At 45.6% G+C, this 19416-nt stretch overlaps 1 protein-coding gene across 1 annotated transcript in view; it reads left to right on the top strand.

The window, feature by feature from the left end:
* The window catches only part of TRPC4AP (transient receptor potential cation channel subfamily C member 4 associated protein), a 35961-nt gene extending 19045 nt beyond the window's left edge, over window positions 1-16916 (top strand). Inside the window, exons 8-19 of the mRNA XM_062604113.1 lie at window positions 840-1034; window positions 3561-3703; window positions 6925-7056; window positions 7612-7670; window positions 9883-9984; window positions 11841-11924; window positions 12244-12334; window positions 12756-12896; window positions 14452-14560; window positions 15041-15153; window positions 15393-15599; window positions 16536-16916. Coding sequence (XP_062460097.1) covers window positions 840-1034; window positions 3561-3703; window positions 6925-7056; window positions 7612-7670; window positions 9883-9984; window positions 11841-11924; window positions 12244-12334; window positions 12756-12896; window positions 14452-14560; window positions 15041-15153; window positions 15393-15599; window positions 16536-16673 — 1514 coding nt within the window. The 3' untranslated portion in view covers window positions 16674-16916. The remainder of the gene's footprint in view (window positions 1-839; window positions 1035-3560; window positions 3704-6924; window positions 7057-7611; window positions 7671-9882; window positions 9985-11840; window positions 11925-12243; window positions 12335-12755; window positions 12897-14451; window positions 14561-15040; window positions 15154-15392; window positions 15600-16535) is intronic.
* Window positions 16917-19416: the final 2500 nt, after the last annotated feature.

The raw sequence follows: 19416 nt of genomic DNA, 5'->3' as shown, positions 1-19416 counted from the left end.
TCCATGTTAAAATTATCAGGAAGCTGTTTCTTTCAGACATGGTACCAGCGGGCAGAATCTCAACTCTTTCACATAGTCCTTTTCTAGTTACACCTGCAGTGTGAAGACTTAGCCATGTAGCTATAAGAAACAGGGCTGTAATTGAGATATTCTGGGAAATCTTTAGGACAAAAGGCACCTCCCCAAGCATTTTGCAAACCAGTGACTTCTGTCCTTGAGTTGCTGTTTCTGAGGGTGCAGTTCCACAATTAAAACCCTCTGACTTGGGGCTGCTGTTACATGTTTCCCATCTGTTTTGCTCCATGAAGAACTAATTCAGGAAACCATACTTAAAAAGCTAACAGCTTTCTCCCCAGCTCCTGAAGTAAGCTGGTTCGGTGTGCAGTGAGACACACCATAGGAGGTAAAGAGAGGAGGTAGCATCACACAACAGATGGAAGAGGAGGTGGAGCTGCCCCTTCGAAGGGCTGCTTCTTTATTTATGCCAGCTTGATTTTTTCAACCAGATCAGTTCCTTGGTATTGACTCGCTATGGACTGGAAACCAGCAGTGCCAGCAGAGGGAATTGGGTGGAAACAAGCAGTTAGAGTAGGGTAGAACTAGTTACACAAACCAGTTTAACGCTGATTGAATTACTTCTAGGGTGTGTATACTCTCTGCCAGTCCTTAACAGGAGAGTGCACTGACTTCTTCCATCTTTTTAACCAGATGGGTTTAGTTTCTGTGCACTCTTTCATATTACTAATGGAGGTGTTTTGGTACCCTGTGGTGTAGAGGATGTGATGAGTGTTGTGTTGGTTATTTTCAATCATAATTAATACTTGGATTTCTTTTTTCAGCTACACTTCTGAATATTCCAGGCTTCATTGAGCGCTTGTGCAAACTGGCAACACGGAAGGTGTCTGAAACAACAGGTACTTCTAGCTTCCTCCAGGAGTTGGAAGAATGGTACACCTGGCTGGGGCTGGACAATGCACTAGTGCTTGATACACTGATGAGAGTGGCAAATGAAGAGGCAGAGCAGAGCAGTACAGGTATCTGGCTTGCATTCCTCTAGCCACCATTAGCTGCTGCATACCTTAACCTTCTACAGTGTTTGCCATGCGTTGCTTTTCCTTTCCCATTTCTTTCTTGGAAAACCACCAGCTCAGCATTTAGGTCTGACTACTGTTTTGTCCTCATGTAGCATGGATTGTTTTTCCTCATGAACTAAAGTTAGCAGAAGGAAATGTGCCCTTTGCATGCCTAAATAGTACTAACACTGTAACACTGTACATCCTCAGCACTGATCTCCCTTGGAGTGACAGAAATAACACATACCTGAGGTAAGTGACCTCGCCAGCATTTTGCTCTAAAACTTAAGCTGATGGCTTTAGGTCCAAATACTTGGTCTCAAGCAAGGCATCCCTCCTTTTAAAAGGAAAGGTAGTGCCAGGAAAATTAAATAAGTTAATTGGGAAATAAAATAACTGCTCCAGGTTGAGTGTGTGGAAGTGTTAATACAACCTTAAAAAATGCTTTGAAGGGAACACAGGGTTTGTTTCTTCACCCTTACAAAATGCATTGTATGTCTTGGAGAGCTCAAAGTACCTGGTAACGTCATGAGAATTAACCCCAAATTTTGATACCTACATCTTTGCTTCTGTGCTGCTTTAGAAAACTTTCTCCTTATCCAGCTTCAGTAGTTTTGTAACAATTATTGGACCTTCTGAAAATACACAAAACCCCCCATGAAATGTCAATAGCAGCATTTTTCATGTAGCTTTATACGCACCAACATGGTGGAAAGGACAGGGGGAATGGCTTTAACCTGCCAGAGGGGGAGATTGAGATGAGCTCTTAGGCAGAAGCTCTTCCCTGTGAGGGTGCTGAGGCGCTGGCCCAGGGTGCCCAGAGAAGCTGTGGCTGCCCCATCCCTGGCAGTGTTCACGGGCAGGTTGGACACAGGGGCTTGGAGCAAGCTGCTCTAGTGGAAGGTGTCCCTGCCCGTGGCAGGGGTTGGAACTGGAGGAGCTTTAAGGTCCCTTTCAACCCAGATGAGCCTGGGACTTTGTGAAACCGGAGGGCATTTGGTGTTCTGGAGCAGAGTTCTCAAGGCTGAGGTGGAACATGCCCAGTCACAGCTTTTGACCCACAACATCAGTCAGCAAGCAAACTTGTGGTTTAAACCCAGCAGGTAGCTGAGAACCACGCAGCTGCTTTCTCTCTTCCCCCCCCACCTTCTTCCTCTCCCTGCTCCTGGAGGCATGGGGAGGAGAATCGAAAGAATGTAACTCCCATGGACTGAGATAAGAGCAATCCAGTAACTAAGGTATAAGACAAATCACTGTTTCTACCACCAATAATAATAATGATAAGGGGAGAGAATACAACCGCTCACCACCCGCCGACCGATACCCAGCCCTACCTGAGCAGTGATCTCGCCTTTCTGGGTAACTGCCCCCAGTTCATATACTGGGCATGACGTGCTGTGGTATGGAATACCCTTTGGTCAGTTTGGGTCAGGTATCCTGTCTCTGCTTCCTCCTGGCTTCCCCTCCTCCCTGGCAGAGCATGAGGCTCACAAAGTCCTTGGTCAGACTAAACATGACTGAGCAGCAACTAAAACCATCGGTGTTATCAGCGCTGCTCCCAGGCTGAAAGTCAAAAACACAGCACTGCAGCAGCTACTAAGAAGGAGAAAAATGACTGCTACTGCTGAACCCAGGACACAAACCCAGATGCACGTTCCCAGAACACTGCCTCAGTGTCCAGTAGCTTGTGGCTTGGGGACTCTGAGTCAGAGTCAGCATCTGCGCTTTTGTGCCTTTGGTAGTTTCCTTCCTTTGTGTGTTTGCGTAGTTACTGTTTCTTCACATGGGTTCAACAAGCATTCATGCTGTCCTGTGGCAGGCAGGACAGTTCAGCCCTTAGGTACGCTTTGTGTGAGCTAACTCCTTTCTGAACTGCAGCCTACAAGTTTCACTATGTCTTTATTGACTTTATGTCACTCATGATTTCTGTCATGCAAACATAGAATGGTGTGGCTTGGAAAGGACCTTAAGATCATCCAGTTCCACCCCCCCTCCTCCCCCCCCCCCGCCATGGTTTGTTATGTCCTGTTTCTGCCCTTAGCAGTATAATACTAGACAGGGATATGAAAATTATTTACCTATGGCCTAAGTATACTGGTACTGAGGTATGAAATGAGAATAGGCAAATAGTAAATGCTTCTGATGATCTCACCCCTACCTTTATTACCCTTTCTGCCATGTCCTTTCTGGTGCAGTAATCTGCTAGTTCATAGAGGTGATCCTGCTTATTTTAGGTAGACAATGCCCTTCATCCATGGAAAAAAAAAATAATTTTAAGAAATCTAATTTTATTTTATTGCAGCTCTATTTTTCTCTTCTGTAGCATTTAATGTAAGTTGGTTCTTTGCTGCATGGCACTATTTTTAATTAAGATTCAAGCAGACATGCTGGATTTACACCTGAGGTGTTTCAGTGTACCAGTAATAGTTGCTACAAATCCTTTCCTGTTGAAGCTGCCTCAGGCTTACATCTTTTCCATCTTTTCAGAATCTTCAGATGAGAGTGGCTTAGCCAACACCTCGACACGAGCACAGCTTCCACAGCCCATGAAGATCATGCACGAGATCATGTATAAGCTGGAGGTGTTGTATGTTCTTTGTGTGCTGCTCATGGGGAGACAGAGGAATCAGGTGAGCACTTGAAAAGGGTCACTCATGCAGAAGGTAACATCTCTTTAAACCTAAATATACATGAATTAGGTCATGGGCACAAAAACATGCAGGGCAAAGCTCAAGGTGTAAAGCTGGGCAAATCCTGTCACCACAGGGTTGCACAAACAAACGTCATTGAGAGCCAGCATGAGCCATTGAGCAAGGTTTGACACAGGTTGTGCTGACCTGTGGCGGGGCGGTGTCAGTCTCCAGAGCTCTGGATGGGTGCAGGAGGATGCTTCTGGATGAGGCATCCTGTCTGTGTGTGAGGAAAGGTGTGGGTGTACCTGGATGCTTCAGGAGCTGCAGTTACGTGTTCTTCCCCTTCTTGGTGCGCTGGTGACCTGTTCAGAGCCCATTCATTCTTCCCCTTCTCTGGTTGCTTTCACTTCTGGAAGATCCTCTGGGGTGACTGGGTGGTTTTTGCAGTATGTTCCCATGTCTCAGCTGAGTGTGGTGTTGAACTCTCAGCTGGGAGGGTACACTTCAGGGCTGTCTGCTCTAGGTGCTGCCTAGAAATCCCACACTCATTCACTTTTGTATTTCTTGCTTTCAGAATGAAAAATAACTTGTTCCCTGCCTTCCATAGGCTTATGGAGAACCAGTCACTGCAGCTTGGCTGTATTTTGCTAGAAACTGGTCAAAAGCATATTGTGAAGGAAAAAGAAAAGCAATCTGTTGATGCAGTTTTGACAGATTTCCAGCACTGGCAGCCTGCTCAGCTCAACAGAGCAGCTTGGAATAGCAGGGGCATTTGGATGCCCTAGAGACTGGGAGGATCAGATTGTTCTGAGCTGTTGAAGGGCTCTTGTATTAGGCAAGAATTGCTGTATTGGGCTGTTGCTTGAGCACACTTTGAGTATTTTGTTCTGTACTTGTAACCTCCTGCTGTTTAGGAGTTACAAATATGCAGTCTCTTAAGTCTCTTAATCTGAATTTAAAATAGAAGTGCTTTTGTAGCACAGTCACAAACATAACTCACCTGGTCACTCTGAAGTCTGGTACTCGGCACTGAAAAGAAATAGATTCAGTATAATAGTAACCATAAGAAACCAGCAATTCTTGCAGCAACCACAATCAGTACCATAAGAAGCTCATAATCCTGTTGTACTTCACTGTTCTTAAAAGTACTTCATTGCTTTTAGAAGTACTGTTTCTGTTGGGCATAAACCCACCAGAGCATGGATCTGTTGGGAGGAGGTTTTTTCCTATTGTATGGAGTCAGATAACTGATCCCTACCTGGTTTCACCACAAGAATGCAGCTTTATAGATACTCTAGAAAGTACTTGCAGCTTGTGCTCATCGTGCTGCTGCCTGTTCAGGGAGGTGGAGGGGCTGGCTTCCTGGGTCACTTCTGGGGTGGTGCTGTCAAATGAGACAAGGTGGACAGTTTGCTGCTGGAATAGCTAGCTTTAAACTTGACTTTTTTTTTTCCATTTCCTGGGAAAAACAGCTCTTTATTCCTCCTCTGCTGCTTCTGCCCCCATGCAAACAGTGAAAGTGGCTAAGGATGAAGCTAGTGGCTCACTCTGCAGGGCTGGTTCAAGACTGGAATTGAATTCTTGAAAGACTTGAGTTACTCCATTCCCAAACACTTTCTGTCCAGATCCAGGTCTTTCAGTAAAATCCACTGCCTTTGAAAGAAATGTAAATCCGTTCCCCTTCCTGAGAGGCAGCTGGATGGAGAACTGGATCTGAGCTGTTCTATGTGGAAAGCTCCAATGCAACAGCACTCTCACTGATAAGCATTTCAGTTGCTTGATGGGATCTCTTTTCCTGTGAGGGAATAAAAGCACTGATCTGTGCTATCAGTCATCCAGTCTGAGCAGCCAAAGTTCTTACTGGTTTTATATTGGACTAATTTTGCATAGGATTTCTACAGGACATCGCAAACCTGCCTCAGTCCACTGTAATAATCAACATAATGGTCTAGCATTTGCTTGAAGCATGATGCAGCTTCCTGACAAACTCAACCTGGTTTTGGATGGTTACTCTAAATCCTTGGTTTAAACCTGACTGCTGGCTAATGTGCATGAATTGGCAGCTGTGGTAGCAGTGGCCTGGCTTGTACCTGTTGTGTGTTAGGGATGATCATGCTCTTGGGGATAAGTGGTGTTTCACTGCAGATCTGTGCCTTTGCTTCCTTCTTCTTATGGTCACACTCTAAATTACTCTCCTTGTATATGTGTAAGGAGATACATGTATTGTGGTGAAAGGCAGTCAGCTGAGTTACTTGTTCCTTCTACAGGGAGCCCAACTGCATGCAGCAGAAGCTCATAGTAGTGTTAGTGGTGAGAAAGAAATAGAGCAACTCGTGTGAAGCTGGGCAGCAACAGGAAAAGCTCACAGGAGTTTGAAGAATGAATATAGAGCAGAGGTTGTCTTGGCATCCCTGGGCCCAGTAGCTGTGAGGAGTTTGGGGTCTGAAGGGAGTGCACGATCCAAAGGCAGTGACTGTGACTCAGCAGCTTTGGCATGCAGCCATCTGTCAAGTGGGAACTTGTGAGTTAATCTCAGATGTATTCAGTTTACTTAGGGAAGAGTCATTTGGAATAAGCAGATTATGCTGTGTGTGGAAAAGAGCAGATTCAGGAGTTAAAATGATGAGCACAGAGAGCTCCTCCTTTAGTGAGGGACTGAGGCTCTTGCAAGCAGCTCATATACTGGGTTTAATCTGTTGTGCTTGTGCCGTTCTGGCCACTGAGGGACTACAGGGAGTGCTATGTTCAGAGAGATTGCTCAGAGCTGCTGTTGTTGGAGGCTTGTGACTAGACCAAAGTGTCTGAGAGCATTTTAAAGTGAGGGAGCACCAAAGGACTCCAAGCTTTGCAGTCTGTTAGGGTGTTGTGGGTGAGGTGGGAAGGAGCTGCATGCTTCCTCAGGTGTGATATTCAGAGATGTCCAGCAGCAGGAATGTGATTTCCATATAGATGGGAATGAAAACCTGTGCTTCCAGAGGCAGGGTGGTTAACTGAAGCATTGGCTAACAGTGTTCTCTCAAAATGTCTGTTTTTTATCCATCTCCACCAAATGGAAACTGCTGTAGTGATACACCATAGTCAGTGTGCATGTAACCACAAACACATGCTGTTTGCTAAAGGAATTCACTCTTTCTGTTGTCAGAGGATGACATAATTGTGCCCATCTGTTTACCAGACTGTTCTGTCCAGATTGGGTATATGCTTCTCTTGCTTTCCAGGTTCATAAAATGATAGCAGAGTTCAAACTGATTCCTGGTCTCAATAACTTGTTTGACAAACTGATCTGGAGAAAGCATTCAGCATCAGCCCTGGTTCTGCATGGACACAACCAGAATTGTGATTGTAGCCCAGTGAGTAACTTCTTAAATGTTATATTGGATTTTTATCCTATCATTTAATTCTGGGTGGTTGTATTGAGTAACTGGGTGCTTGGATAAGAAAGGGAGATGTGCATTCATATTTTTTTGGTGAATTACTGCTTAAGTCTTTATCTTTGGTTCATGCTGGCAATTTACCCTCTCCACTCTCTCTTAGTTTGGGAACTGGGAAAGGGTTCTGTGGTCCCTGGAGGCCAAAGGTGGAAGATGACCAAAATTAAGGACATGGTAGCAAGTGGGTCTAGCAAAGAGAGGCCCAGAACACAAATGGATCACAGTCAGGTCTTCTGGGGGGAGTGGAAAATTATTAACCATTTCATGCACAGGCTGGGGGACAATCTCCACTTCTGTTCTATTTTGGGAAGCCTGCAAAGTGCAGCCTTCTCCATTTATGCAAGTCACTTGCTCTGCTGCCCAGATGTGTTTGGTTTGGATAGGTTTTCAGTTCAGCTGTTTCATGTCAGCTTTGGTAACTAATGATATCCACAAGTAAAGCAAAATCTGTTGACCTTTCTTGTCTCTTTTTAGGACATTACTTTGAAGATCCAGTTCTTGAGGCTTCTTCAGAGCTTTAGTGATCACCATGAGTGAGTATGGAAAGCTGTGGGAGACTGGGGCTCGGTGTGTTTGGTTGCAGTTACAGTGGGTGTCCCAAGCATGGTGCAGGATCCATGTGAATGGAACATTGTACAGTCCTTAAACTTGATTCCATGCTCATGTGCCTTTCAGCTCCTGCTGTGAAGATGTTATGGACATGCTCTGCAGTGGGCATGTCTTAACATGTCTGTTAATGATTTGAAATAGCCCATTTTGCTTTGTGTTGCAATGAACTGAAACGTTTATATGATGAGTAAGCACTTTCTGGCTGAGGGAATAAGGAGGCAGCTTTCATGCTGCTCTTTATCTGTCTTTTCTCTGAGAGTTGGTAGTGAGCCAGTGTGCTCACAAGAGCACATGTACCCTGTGAGGACATGTTCAGTTTGGAAGATCAAGGTGAAAGACAACCTCTGAAGAGGTTAATCAAGACTCCTTTGCCTTTTCAAAAGGCTGGGGAGACATGATTGGTGTCTGAATGCCAGCAACAGAGAAGACCTGATGAAACTGGATGGGAAAATGTTAAAGGAACAGTTATCTGTCAGCTAGCCATTGGGAAGCTAGGTTGGAAATAGGAAGAAAGCTTCTGTTTGCCTTCAAAAGGCAGACTTGCAAAGGTTGAGTCTGCTGGAATAGTGATCTATAAATGCTGTACTGCTGCTACAAAGGTATTTGTTGCTCTGTTCTGACATGTAGAATCATATCTTGCAGTACAGTGTCCTGGTGCTCTAATTCAGTCCTCCAAGGTGGTGTTCTGTTGCTTACAAACATCTGCCTTTGAAGCATATGGCACTGCTTCCCTGCTCAGATGTGCAGCCAGTGATACTGTGTGTAGGTTTGATCTAGTACTGGATGGAAATATCAACCTTTTTATTGTGCAGGATTAGCTTTAAGACTGGGGAGCTGCTGGACATACTATAAGCAGAAGGGTAAGGCCGACCTATTGTAAATCCTCCCTGCAAGACATTGTTTGCCCAGGAATCATTCCAGGTTTTCCAATAAAATCTCTTTAGATGATATTCCCGCTTGAGTGACCACTACAAAGATCTCAGGCTTGTTTAAACAGAGCTTTCAGCTGTAACATTTGAGCAAGTGGAATGTGTGGAATCTGGTTTGGGGTTTTAAAGAATTACATGAGCTCACAGATATGCTGAGTTAGCCAAGGACAAGATGAGAGCAACTACTTCTGTGCTAGTATTCAGTAAGACTATGTATAAACTCACACTTGTGGGACTGTTTATTGCCTGGGAAGAGAGGCTGTATTTTCATTACAGAAACCTGTTGATCCAGATCAAAAGAAGCTCCATGTGACAGCCTCAGTGGGCACTTATCTGGAAGCCAGTGTTCGAAGCAAGAAGGCATCCCCATCACCTTTCTGGTCTAACAGTTTATCTTCTGTGTAGTTATGTATGCTGAATAGATCTCTTTGCACACCTTCACAGTCATCACTGCATCCTGTGTTCCTTTAGGGCTCCTGAAAATACAACTTTGCAGTTGATTCTGAGCACTTTGGAGGGCTCTATGGGAGCACACTGGCATTGGGCAGGGAGTCTCTCAAAGGGAGCCTCTGGATTACATTTCTACTGTCAGTCTTCTTCTGCATTTCATTTACTTCACAGCTAGACTAATTGATTTTCATTAGGAAAAGTGTAGTATTTGAAAATGAATTCCATGCAAATTCCTGGGGCTTGTATCCATCCCTGTTCTGTTTTCTGCATTTCGTGAAGTGTTTTAATCTATCCAGAGTAAACAGTTTGTTCAAAGTAGTAAAATACCAGGATGATTGAGGACTTCTCTTGCAGTGCCTACTTTCTGAGATTTACTACTGACAAAGAGCATGGTCACTATAGGGCAGAGAGAAACTGTAGGAAGCTGTGGGAAAAAGTTGATTTAAGTCTTCTGAAATTCAGCAAAATGTTGCTGAGATTTTAAAAACCAAACCATAAGATCCTGAACAGCAAAGCACCACCATCTCCGAGGTGGTCAGTGTTGAAACTGGCATTTGGTGGTTTGGGAGGAGGTTCACAACGCAGCAGGTAGCTGGCCTGCTGCGCTGTGGTGAGGGGAGCAGTGTCAGAGAGGTGGAAGCTGCTTGCCTGGTCCTGCAGCCCTCATAGGTGTGTAGCTTTACTCTTCATGGGATTGCACATTTGCCTCTTGAATTCATTGCGTTTTCTCCCCAACTCCCCAAATGTCCTGCTGTAGGAACAAGTATCTGCTTTTAAACAGCCAAGAACTCAACGAGCTGAGTGCAATCTCCCATAAAGCCAACATCCCTGAAGTTGATGCAGTTGTCAACACAGACAGGTGAGTAGGGATAAAGGGTTATTGCAGTAGCTTCTGAAGTTTTGCAAGCACTTGGGGTTTGATGTCACCTGATTTATTTGGGGTCCTTCTGTCCTAGACACTTGCTTTAGTTCCAGTGTTTCAGCAGGAAGTGGCTAGGTTTGTATGATGTTCGTGGTCTTTAGCAAAACTAAAATGGGCTTGTGCTCAGAGTAAGGCTCTTTATAAAACAAAAGCAACCTGAAAGAGGGAGTTTGAGTTCATGGACCAGACTCCGTCATGATTTGCTTTCCAAAGGCCTGTTTGTCTGGCCCTTCTCACTATGGGCACTACAAACAGACCTGTTGAGTAAACTGGTATCCCCTAAATGCATGAATTGCTGCTACTAATAAAACTTAGAGATTCAGGAGCAGTCTGTGCATACACAATGTCTGTTTCCGGTCTGCACAAATATATGTCTACTCAGAGTCTTTATTTTAAGAGCAGCTGATAACTAGAATAAGCTAAATTAGATTAACATGTTAAACTACTTGTGAATCTGTAGTGTTAGATTTGAGTACCTGTTAGATTGACTATTTTGACTTAATAAGCTCTTTAATACATGATTCTGATGCACAAACCTCCCAGGTTGAAATATTTGCAGAATTCAGTTATCAGGATAGTCCCAGAGTATGAGCCGGGCCCTGGGCTCCCAGAGCAGATTTACCTCTCTTCTAAAGGGAATTCTCTAAGAGAAGATTAAAATTATTATAATACTGTGCCTAATTGGGAAGAAATGCTGTCTGTATTACTCAGATCCTTCCTTTCTAAGCACAGGTACCCTTCTGGCTTTGGTCAAAAAGGGGTGAGTATTTAGGAGAAAGAATTCGCCCAGTTAGGAGCACACTAAAGGAGCTTCTTCCTGCCTGCAAAGTTTCTCATCTCTCTCAAGTGGTAGTGAGAACAGACTCACACTGCGAAACAGCTGCTTCCCACAAGGGCTTTTCCAGCTGGCTCTTGACTGCTCAGTAAGGGTACTGATCCAGTACATGGCAGTTAACCTGGGAGTATCTGCTGAACCTGCATCCTGGGGCATTTTGAGTAGGAGGGTGCAGCTTGAAATGCTTCATTCTGCCTCTGCAGGGTGGCTTGTGTCGCCTGACAGGCAGCATTGCTCAGTTTCTGACCTAAACTTGGTATCTTTTTCACCCTTAGCATTTTGTTTCCATGTTGATTTTCCTTATACATGAGATCATAAAATGGTTTGGGTTGAAGGGACCTTAAAGCTCATCCAGTTGCCACCCCCACCTGGCCTTGAGTACTGCCAGGGGTGAATCAAGGCATTGCTTTTGCACAAGGTTGCTGTAGGTAGATGCTCACTGAAGATGCTGTTTAATACAAATAGTGTTGCAGTTCTACAGCCTCTGTGTTTTTAGTGCTACACTCATGAAGGCTACTTCATGTAGCATTTGGGTTTTCATACTCTGTCTCCTTAAACAGAACTTGGAGCTTCCTTTACATCTATTGAGCAAAAAAGGCCTGTGTTTCTTTCATTCCTAAGCACAAATATGGTATATATGGCATTTTTTTCTAACTCTTCAACACTACAAGCTGTGAATTGGTATTTTTGAAATCATTACAATTTTGAGAGGAAATGAATCATTTTTCTTTAGGGTTTGTTTGGAAGTCATGTTGCAGCTTTTTATTGCAGATGTTCATCAAAGGCAGTGAGGAGAGTTCTTCCATTGGTAGAACTAGCAATGAATATTTGTACTATATATTTAATACTGGGATTTTGATTACTAAAAGCTCTGGAGAAGAGACTGGATTCAGTGTTCTATAAGGTACAGAGCTTGGCAGCCCTTCCACTCATGCTGTGATTTCCTCATGTGCTCTAGGAGTCTTGTCTGTGATGGGAAAAGGGGTTTGTTGACCAGACTGCTTCAGGTTATGAAGAAGGAACCGGCTGAATCCTCCTTCAGGTGGGTTCACTTGTGCTGGAGCTCTTTAGAGTTGACTGGGAAGTCAGTTTGTTTTCGTGCAGTTTATAGCCATTGAAAATTATAACCTATGAAAAGATCTGGCTTTGTTGCACTTGTCTGCTGTGGTAGTGCAGGTGAGGGGGAATGCCAGAGCTTGTGTTGGACCTCACACCCAGCACAGTGACTTTCTGCAGGATCAGCAGGTCTGACTCCAGCTTTAGATTGGAATGAAACAGCTCAGGAAATCTGATTGAAACAATAGTTGTGATAAATATTCCCCTTGCTCCAAAATGAAAACCTCATTTCTTCTTTCTCTCAGGTTTTGGCAAGCGAGGGCAGTTGAAAGTTTTCTGCGGGGGACCACCTCCTATGCAGACCAGATCTTCCTGCTGAAGAGAGGACTCCTGGAGGTAACGAAGTGTACAGAATCATAGAATGGTTTGGGTTGAAAAGCACCTTAAGATCATCCAGCTTCAGCCCCCTGCCGTGGGCCAGGACACCTCACACTAGACCATTTTGCCCAAGGCTCTGTCCAACCTGGCCTTGAACACTGCCACGGATGGAGCATTTACCACTACTTTGGGAAACTTGTGCCAGTGCCTCAGCACCCTCACAGTAAAGAACTTCTTTGTTATATCTAACCTGAACTTCCCCTGTTTAAGTTAATCGCTGGGATTAATTTAACAGAACTCTCATCTGCATTGTAGTCTTTAGTTCTGTCTTCTCAGAACTAAACCTGGAGATAGCTGTTTTAGTGGTTACATCACAGTCTGTGCTGTACTGCTGGCTTGGACTAAACTGTGGCAATAACATGTTTTCCTCCCATGCCAGCATATTCTCTACTGCATTGTTGATAGTGAGTGCAAATCACGAGATGTGCTTCAGAGTTACTTTGACCTTCTGGGAGAGCTGATGAAATTCAATATTGATGCATTCAAGAGGTTCAACAAGTACATCAACACAGATGAGAAGGTAAATACTTGCAGAAGCTGTGCCAATTGGGTCACATTACATACATTACAATGCAGCCAGATGTAGCACTAAAGCTCAGATGTATTCGATTTTGGTGTGATTGTTGAGCTTGGTGCACAATTAACACTAAGGAATGAGCTGCCAAAGACTTCACAAGCATCTGTGTTGCTGCATACACTCATGTTCTCAGAAGTGTCGCAGCCCTTGTGAGTCAGCAGGCACTGGGCTGCTCAGAAAATTCTGCCCTGTTGCATGATCAGGCAGGGCTAAGGTCAGGGTTTATGGTAGAACATTTCCTGTGAAGTCACTGGGGTTTGGGTTAAGTTGATAGTTGTGGATGTTGAGACAGGCTCAGAAAAAACTTTTACTGGAGCTTTAAGGGTTCTTCATTGAGATGACTTTAAATACTCAATATTTGATGCTGTAGAAAGACATACATTGATGTTACGTGAATTTACATGCAATTACATACAAGGCTGATGTAATTACCTATAAAACTTGGCTGTATATGTAGATCAGGAATGGGCAACTCTATGCAGAGTGGTTGCATGCTCTTGTGCACTTTGTGCATGTAACATCAGCTGTTGGATAGGCTTTGAGTCACCTCATACTCTTGCTTCTGTTACTGAAATGTTTCTCTGGTTGCTGTTAAGTCTGAAGGACCAGGGAGGATAGAAGCAGAGGTGCATTTAAAAGAAAGATGTATTTAATTTCAGGTGGTTTTCTGGTAAATGAATTCAGTCCTTCTAGAGAATCTGTCCTTACACTTTGTGTGTGCTTCCTATTTATCAAGCTATAATTTCTTTAATCGTCATTCTGTATTTCTCCGCGTTATTCCTCCTTAGCACTGTCTGCTTGTACAGAGAAAGTGTAGGAAAACATGGAGCTGGAGGAACTAGAGAGCCCAGCAGCTATGCTGACTCATTTCCCTCTTTCAAAACCAACAGTGTATGAAATCTTGGCTTCATTGAAGTGACCTAGCTTCAAAAGAGATTTGAGTGGTGCCAGGACTTTGGTGTTTTCCTTTGCCATAGTGTTTTTAAAGTACTTGCTGTAGGCATCCTTTGGGCAGCCTTCAGTGCTGGAGTTGGCTTGAGGTGGATGAGGCAGTCCCTGGAGTATGGATCTCCTCTTTTTCTTGTTGGGGATAACAAAAAAGGAAATGACCCTGAGCATTTGGGCATTCAGAACTGACCTTTCTGAAGGGAAAGAGAAATTGTCCATGTCTGAAGCACTACATTGAAGTGCACGTTTTGGGTGCTTGCGCTCAGAACTTCAGGTGGTTTCTCCAGTATCCTTCAAGAACTGTTCAATTTCAGTGTTAAACACCTGGAGAACACTTAATGTTGCTTTACTTGCCAAACCCTGTTTGTAGGTTTTCCTAACTGACCTGTTCCCCTTCTGCCACAGAGTAACTGCGTTATCACACCCCTTGGCCATACCCATTCTGAAGATACGAAATGCTGTTCTCAGACCTCCTCTGTGGGTGTGCTTGTAGGATGGTGGTTTTGTTGGTTTTTTTTTTAATCCAGTACTAAAAACTATTTCTCTTTAGTTCCAGATATTTTTAAATCAGATCAACAGTTCACTGGTTGACTCAAACATGCTTGTTCGCTGCATTACCCTGTCCCTGGACCGATTTGAGAATCAGTCTGATGCTAAAGGTAAAGAATCACAGAATCCCAGACTGGTTTGGCTTGCAAGGGGACCTTGCTCCAAGGCTCATCCAGCTCCAACCCCTGCCACGGGCAGGGACACCTTCCACTAGAGCAGCTTGCTCCAAGCCCCTGTGTCCAACCTGGCCTTGAGCACTGCCAGGGATGGGGCAGCCACAGCTTCTCTGGGCACCCTCACAGGGAAGAGCTTCTGCCTAAGAGCTCATCTCAGTCTCTCCTCTGGCAGGTTAAAGCCATTCCCCTTGGCCTGTCCTTACAGGCCCTTGAATAAGAAGCGGTGTTTGGGGTGTTTGGTACCGGCAGTGGTTATTTAAAGTCTGGGGTTTGAAAACTTTCATTTTAGCCTGAGAAGCACCACTCTGTGTGTTTGTTGCTACGGTCTGAGCACCAGCCCTTACTGCCATGTTGCTTGGACCAACCTGCCTGAACTTTAAGCACCTGATGACTGTCTCTTTCTTCTCGCTGCAGTTGCAGAAGTCCTGTCAGAGTGCCGCCTGTTGTCATATATGTCCCAGATGTCCATGAGAATGTCCTTTCTTTTCCGTCTCATTAATATTATTCATGTACAGACACTTACACAGGTAAAGAGCTGACAGTAACTTTGCAGATTGCTGATATTGTGTAGTGATGAACTGGGCTGGGAGCAGGGAGGAACCTGCCTTCTCTTCAGGAGACGCATGTCCCTTCTTGGTACACATAGGAGCTCCTCTTGCTTACCATAAGCATGATTTGTAAGGATGTGTACAGCTGATACCTCAGGGGGGTTTATGGTTGGTTTGGGGTTTTCTTGTCTCACCTACTGTGTCATTTTTACCTTTAGGAAAATGTCAGTTGTTTGAACACAAGTTTAGTTATCCTAATGCTGGCCCGAAGGAAAGAAAAGCTGCCTTTTTATCTGCACACTTTGCAACAGATGGAGTACACAGAAAAATACCCAGGCTTCATCCTGAACAACTTCCACAGTCTCCTGCGATTCTGGCAGCAGCATTACCTCAACAAGGATAAAGACAGCACCTGCTTAGAAAATGTATGTGAGCCCCTTAGCCTTGAAAGAATCAGTTACAGCATTTTGTCCACTAGTCAGCTGGCAAAAATGGGAAGTGAGAGGTGGTGAAGGGAAAGAAAGGAGCAAGCTGTGCTCCAGAGTGTGACTTTGTGTAGTGCTTTTCACACCATCTTCCCAGTCAGGTCCCTTCCGCAAGCAGTCAGACTTCACAAGGTAGATGCTGGGTTTTCCTGCAAGTAGGCCCTTAGGTCTTGCTCTGGCACACAGTGAGACTTGCTAGTGCTGGGTGGGTTTGAGAGGCAGGGCTGGTGAGGTGAACAGCCCTGCACAGGGGTGTGGAGGCAGGACAGAATCCACCCTTAACAATAGCTAGCACCTTAACCAGACTGTCCCCTCTCTTCTGGTGTGGCACAGTGCAGGAAAACAGTCTGGTGCAGCTGCTCCAATACAGGGCAGCTGCCCTGTTTACAAGGGGGCATACAAGGGACATACAATACAAGGAAAGCAGCCTACTCTTTTCCACTTGAGCTGGTCTGTCTTGGGCACTAAGAAGAGGAATAAATGACCTGTGATGAGAAGACAGCTCCTTTGTATATGCACTAGAAGGCTGAAGGGAGGTTGCACAGGTTCCTTCCTTGATTTTTCAGTGATTGAGTGGCAGCTTTAACAGATTTTAATGTGTTTAAGAAAGCCCTTCTTTGGTGCATATCTAACTGCAGAACACAGCCATATGGCTGTCATGAGTGATGGGCAGGCAGTCTCCTATAGATGAGGTACCTGAAGAGGAGCTTCTTCCCACCCCTTCTGCTCCCTGCCCTGGCAAGGAGGGGCTGGGCAAATTGGGCTGAATGAGAAGCAATTCTCAGTTCCCTCTGCTGAATGCCTTTGGGATGTGCCTTCTGCTGCATGTCAGTGCCTGTGGACCTCACTAACCAACCTCTTCATCTCTTCCCACAGAGCTCATGTATTAGTTTTGCCTACTGGAAAGAGACTGTATCTATACTGCTCAGTCCAGACCGGACATCCCCCTGTGCCATAGTTAGCTACATCGACGAGGCGTATATGGACGTTGACAGAGACTTTGCTGAGGAGTAACTCTTCACTCCAGATTCTGATGGACAGTGCTTGGAGGGTCCCTCACAGCCCATGGATTTTCAGGGATATGCTGTGGAGTGTGTGTGTGTGCACGGCTTGGAACCGTGGAGCATTGTCCCAACCCCAGCCCCCCCCATCCCCATCTCTGATCTCTAACAGATGAGACTCTGAGAGCTCTCTGGGTAACACATTCAGGGATGTATCTTCCAGCTGTTCTGGGATAAAAACCATTACCTGCAAAAACCAGACTCTTTCTTTTCTCTCTTCCCAGCCCAGCGTGGCTGGTCAGAGATCGTTCTTTACAGCCCTGTGAGAGGATGCTCTGTATGTGCCAGTTGAGTTGTGGCTCTTCCAGAATAAGCAAGTCGAAAAGCACAGAATTGTCCTCCAGATGTGAGGTCCAAGGAGCCAGTGTGACCAGGACCCAGCCACCAGCCATGTGTGGAGCCACCACGAGGGCTCCCTTGGGTGCAAGTCTTCTGTTGGGGTTTGGAACCAGGGTTTCAGGGGTGGTTAGAGTGTGAGTGTGTGTGTGTGTGTGTGTGTGCGCGCGCATGTGTGTGTGCTTTTAATTCCTGAGAGCCCCAGCTCCAGTCACCTCTTTACCATCTCCTTTTGGATCATTTGGTACTAAATCTATGTGTTAGGAGAGAACCCCTGCTCCTGCTGTCTTCCCCTTCCCACCTGAAGGTGTTACAGTGCTGTGGAGAACAGACACATCTCAGCACTGGGACAGTTGCAGCAGGGGTTGGCTCTTTCACAGAGCATTAAAATGTACTAATTTTGGTAAACTTGCAGCTTGTCCTTTCTTGGGGAACTAATGTGGTTTTTAAAATCCTCTTCAGGACCATTGCTCTTGATGCTGACCTGCTATGCCTGAAGTCTTATGTCAGTCTCTGATTTCAGTCCTTAAGCAAAACCCACACACTAATCTTGAAGTGCAATATTTACTGGAGATGTCAGTTGTTTTCCTTGGATCTGTTCTATCAGAATGTGTTAAATGCTGGGAATAAACACTCCTGGTTGAAAGGAACATTGTGGGATATGTTGGAAAAGGGGGAATTGGCATTTGGCAGTCCTGATTGCCAAACCTGCACCTGCCCTGCTTCCTCACCAGAGGTAATTGTGTTGCTCCAAGGCAGATTCCCAGGAATGAGATAACAGCCTGAAGTCCTGAGCCACTGCATTTGAATCAAAAACTTGTCTCGCAGCTCCCGCTAAAGGAAACCTGTCCTCTTTGAAACACTTCTTAACCTTTCTGATTTGATGAGGTGACTTGGCTTCAGCTCTGTCCTGGCTCCGGGGAGGTACTGGGGAAAAGATGTCCCAGGGTTGAAGCATTGTGTCTCATCATTGCCAGCAGAATGCAGCCCACTCTGAGGGTCCCTGTGCTGGGGCCCTGGGTGAGGAGCAAGGCTCCAACTCCCCCGTGCAGGGCCTGTTCTCCCCATCCCTCTCTCCTCTCCTCTCCTCTGTGTCCTGCTCTGGACTTGCAGTTGGTACTTTGCTTGCAGGGGGCTCAGAGTTTCTGAGCTCGTGCATTAACCTGGATTCATGCAGGAGCTCCCAGGATCCTTGTGTCCCACCTGGCAGGCTGAATGCCTTGGGCTGACCCTACCCTGGTTCCTCACTGCAGAGCTGCAGCATCAGGTCCCCACCTCCCTGCCCCTTCCCTCCCCTGAGCTCATTTCTTTCTCCTCTGTACTTTTTTTGTTCTTGGGTACTTGTGGCTTTGGTGTATCTTTGCTTCTTCTTAACTGTAATGATGTACGCGTAAAATAAATGCTTCAAGTTATAAAGGATTTTAATGTAAGGGATGCCTTTTATTGGTGCATCCAGTGATTGTTGCTCTAAGCCTCCAGAGTCTCATTCACATCTGGATTGATGTAACACACAGAGGGACCAAAGTCTGTCTGGCCTTAGCTATCTGGCTGTGTGGGTGAACTGAACTCCCTTTGATCACCCAAGGCCCCAGTGGTTGTGGGGTGCGCACATCCTAGAGGCAGCTTGGCTTTGCCTTGGCCTTTAGGCTGGTGCAGGAGCCAAAGTTGGCCGTCAGCAGGGAAGGAAAAGGAACCCACAGCAGCTCCTCCAAAGAGGGAACATGGGTGTTGGGGCATGAGCGTGCAGAGGGGCGCAGGCACATAATAACTGGGTGTCATCTCTGTGAGCTCATCTGTCCCTGCAGATGCCTCAACATCTCAGTTTGAGAGGGATGAGCTCTCTGCTTCATCCTTTTATTGTCTGTCTTACGAAGAGCATGGGGAGGAGGTGTCCTGCATGGTGCCAGGCAGAGCGCCTGGACTCTGGGATGGAGGTGGGACCCTCTGTCCCTAACAAGTACTGCTGGAAGCCTGCACTGTCCCCACGGATTGCTAAGGTTTGTGCTGCCTGGATTAATGCCAATTCGCTAACTGCAGACTAACGTATTCAAATGGAAACTATTAAAGAAATCTATTTTAAAGAACCAAGTGGAGATGTCTTTCTTTTCAGGCCCTTTGCAGGACTGTAGTTGGGGGTTTTCATGTTCTCCCCAGGAGTAACGGTGAGGCTGCCCAGGGCAGTGATGAAATGACTCTTCTGGAAACGCTCGCGCACCGTGTACCCGAGGCCCTCAGTGCCATGGGTTAGGGGTGGCCTTGGCAGTGTTCATTCTGTGTTCTGTCTGACACCCTCACCCACCCCACCCTGCCTCAGCTCTGGTCCCTGCTGCTGAGGGGGCTGAAGTGGGCTGGCTGGTGGG

This window comes from Pezoporus occidentalis, unplaced genomic scaffold (assembly GCF_034315485.1).
Source record: "Pezoporus occidentalis ecotype Australia unplaced genomic scaffold, CSIRO_AGI_Poc_V1 ctg83, whole genome shotgun sequence".
NCBI lineage: Eukaryota > Metazoa > Chordata > Aves > Psittaciformes > Psittacidae > Pezoporus > Pezoporus occidentalis.
Note: the sequence above shows the minus strand (reverse complement) of the source record. Positions and strands in the feature narration are given on the sequence as shown.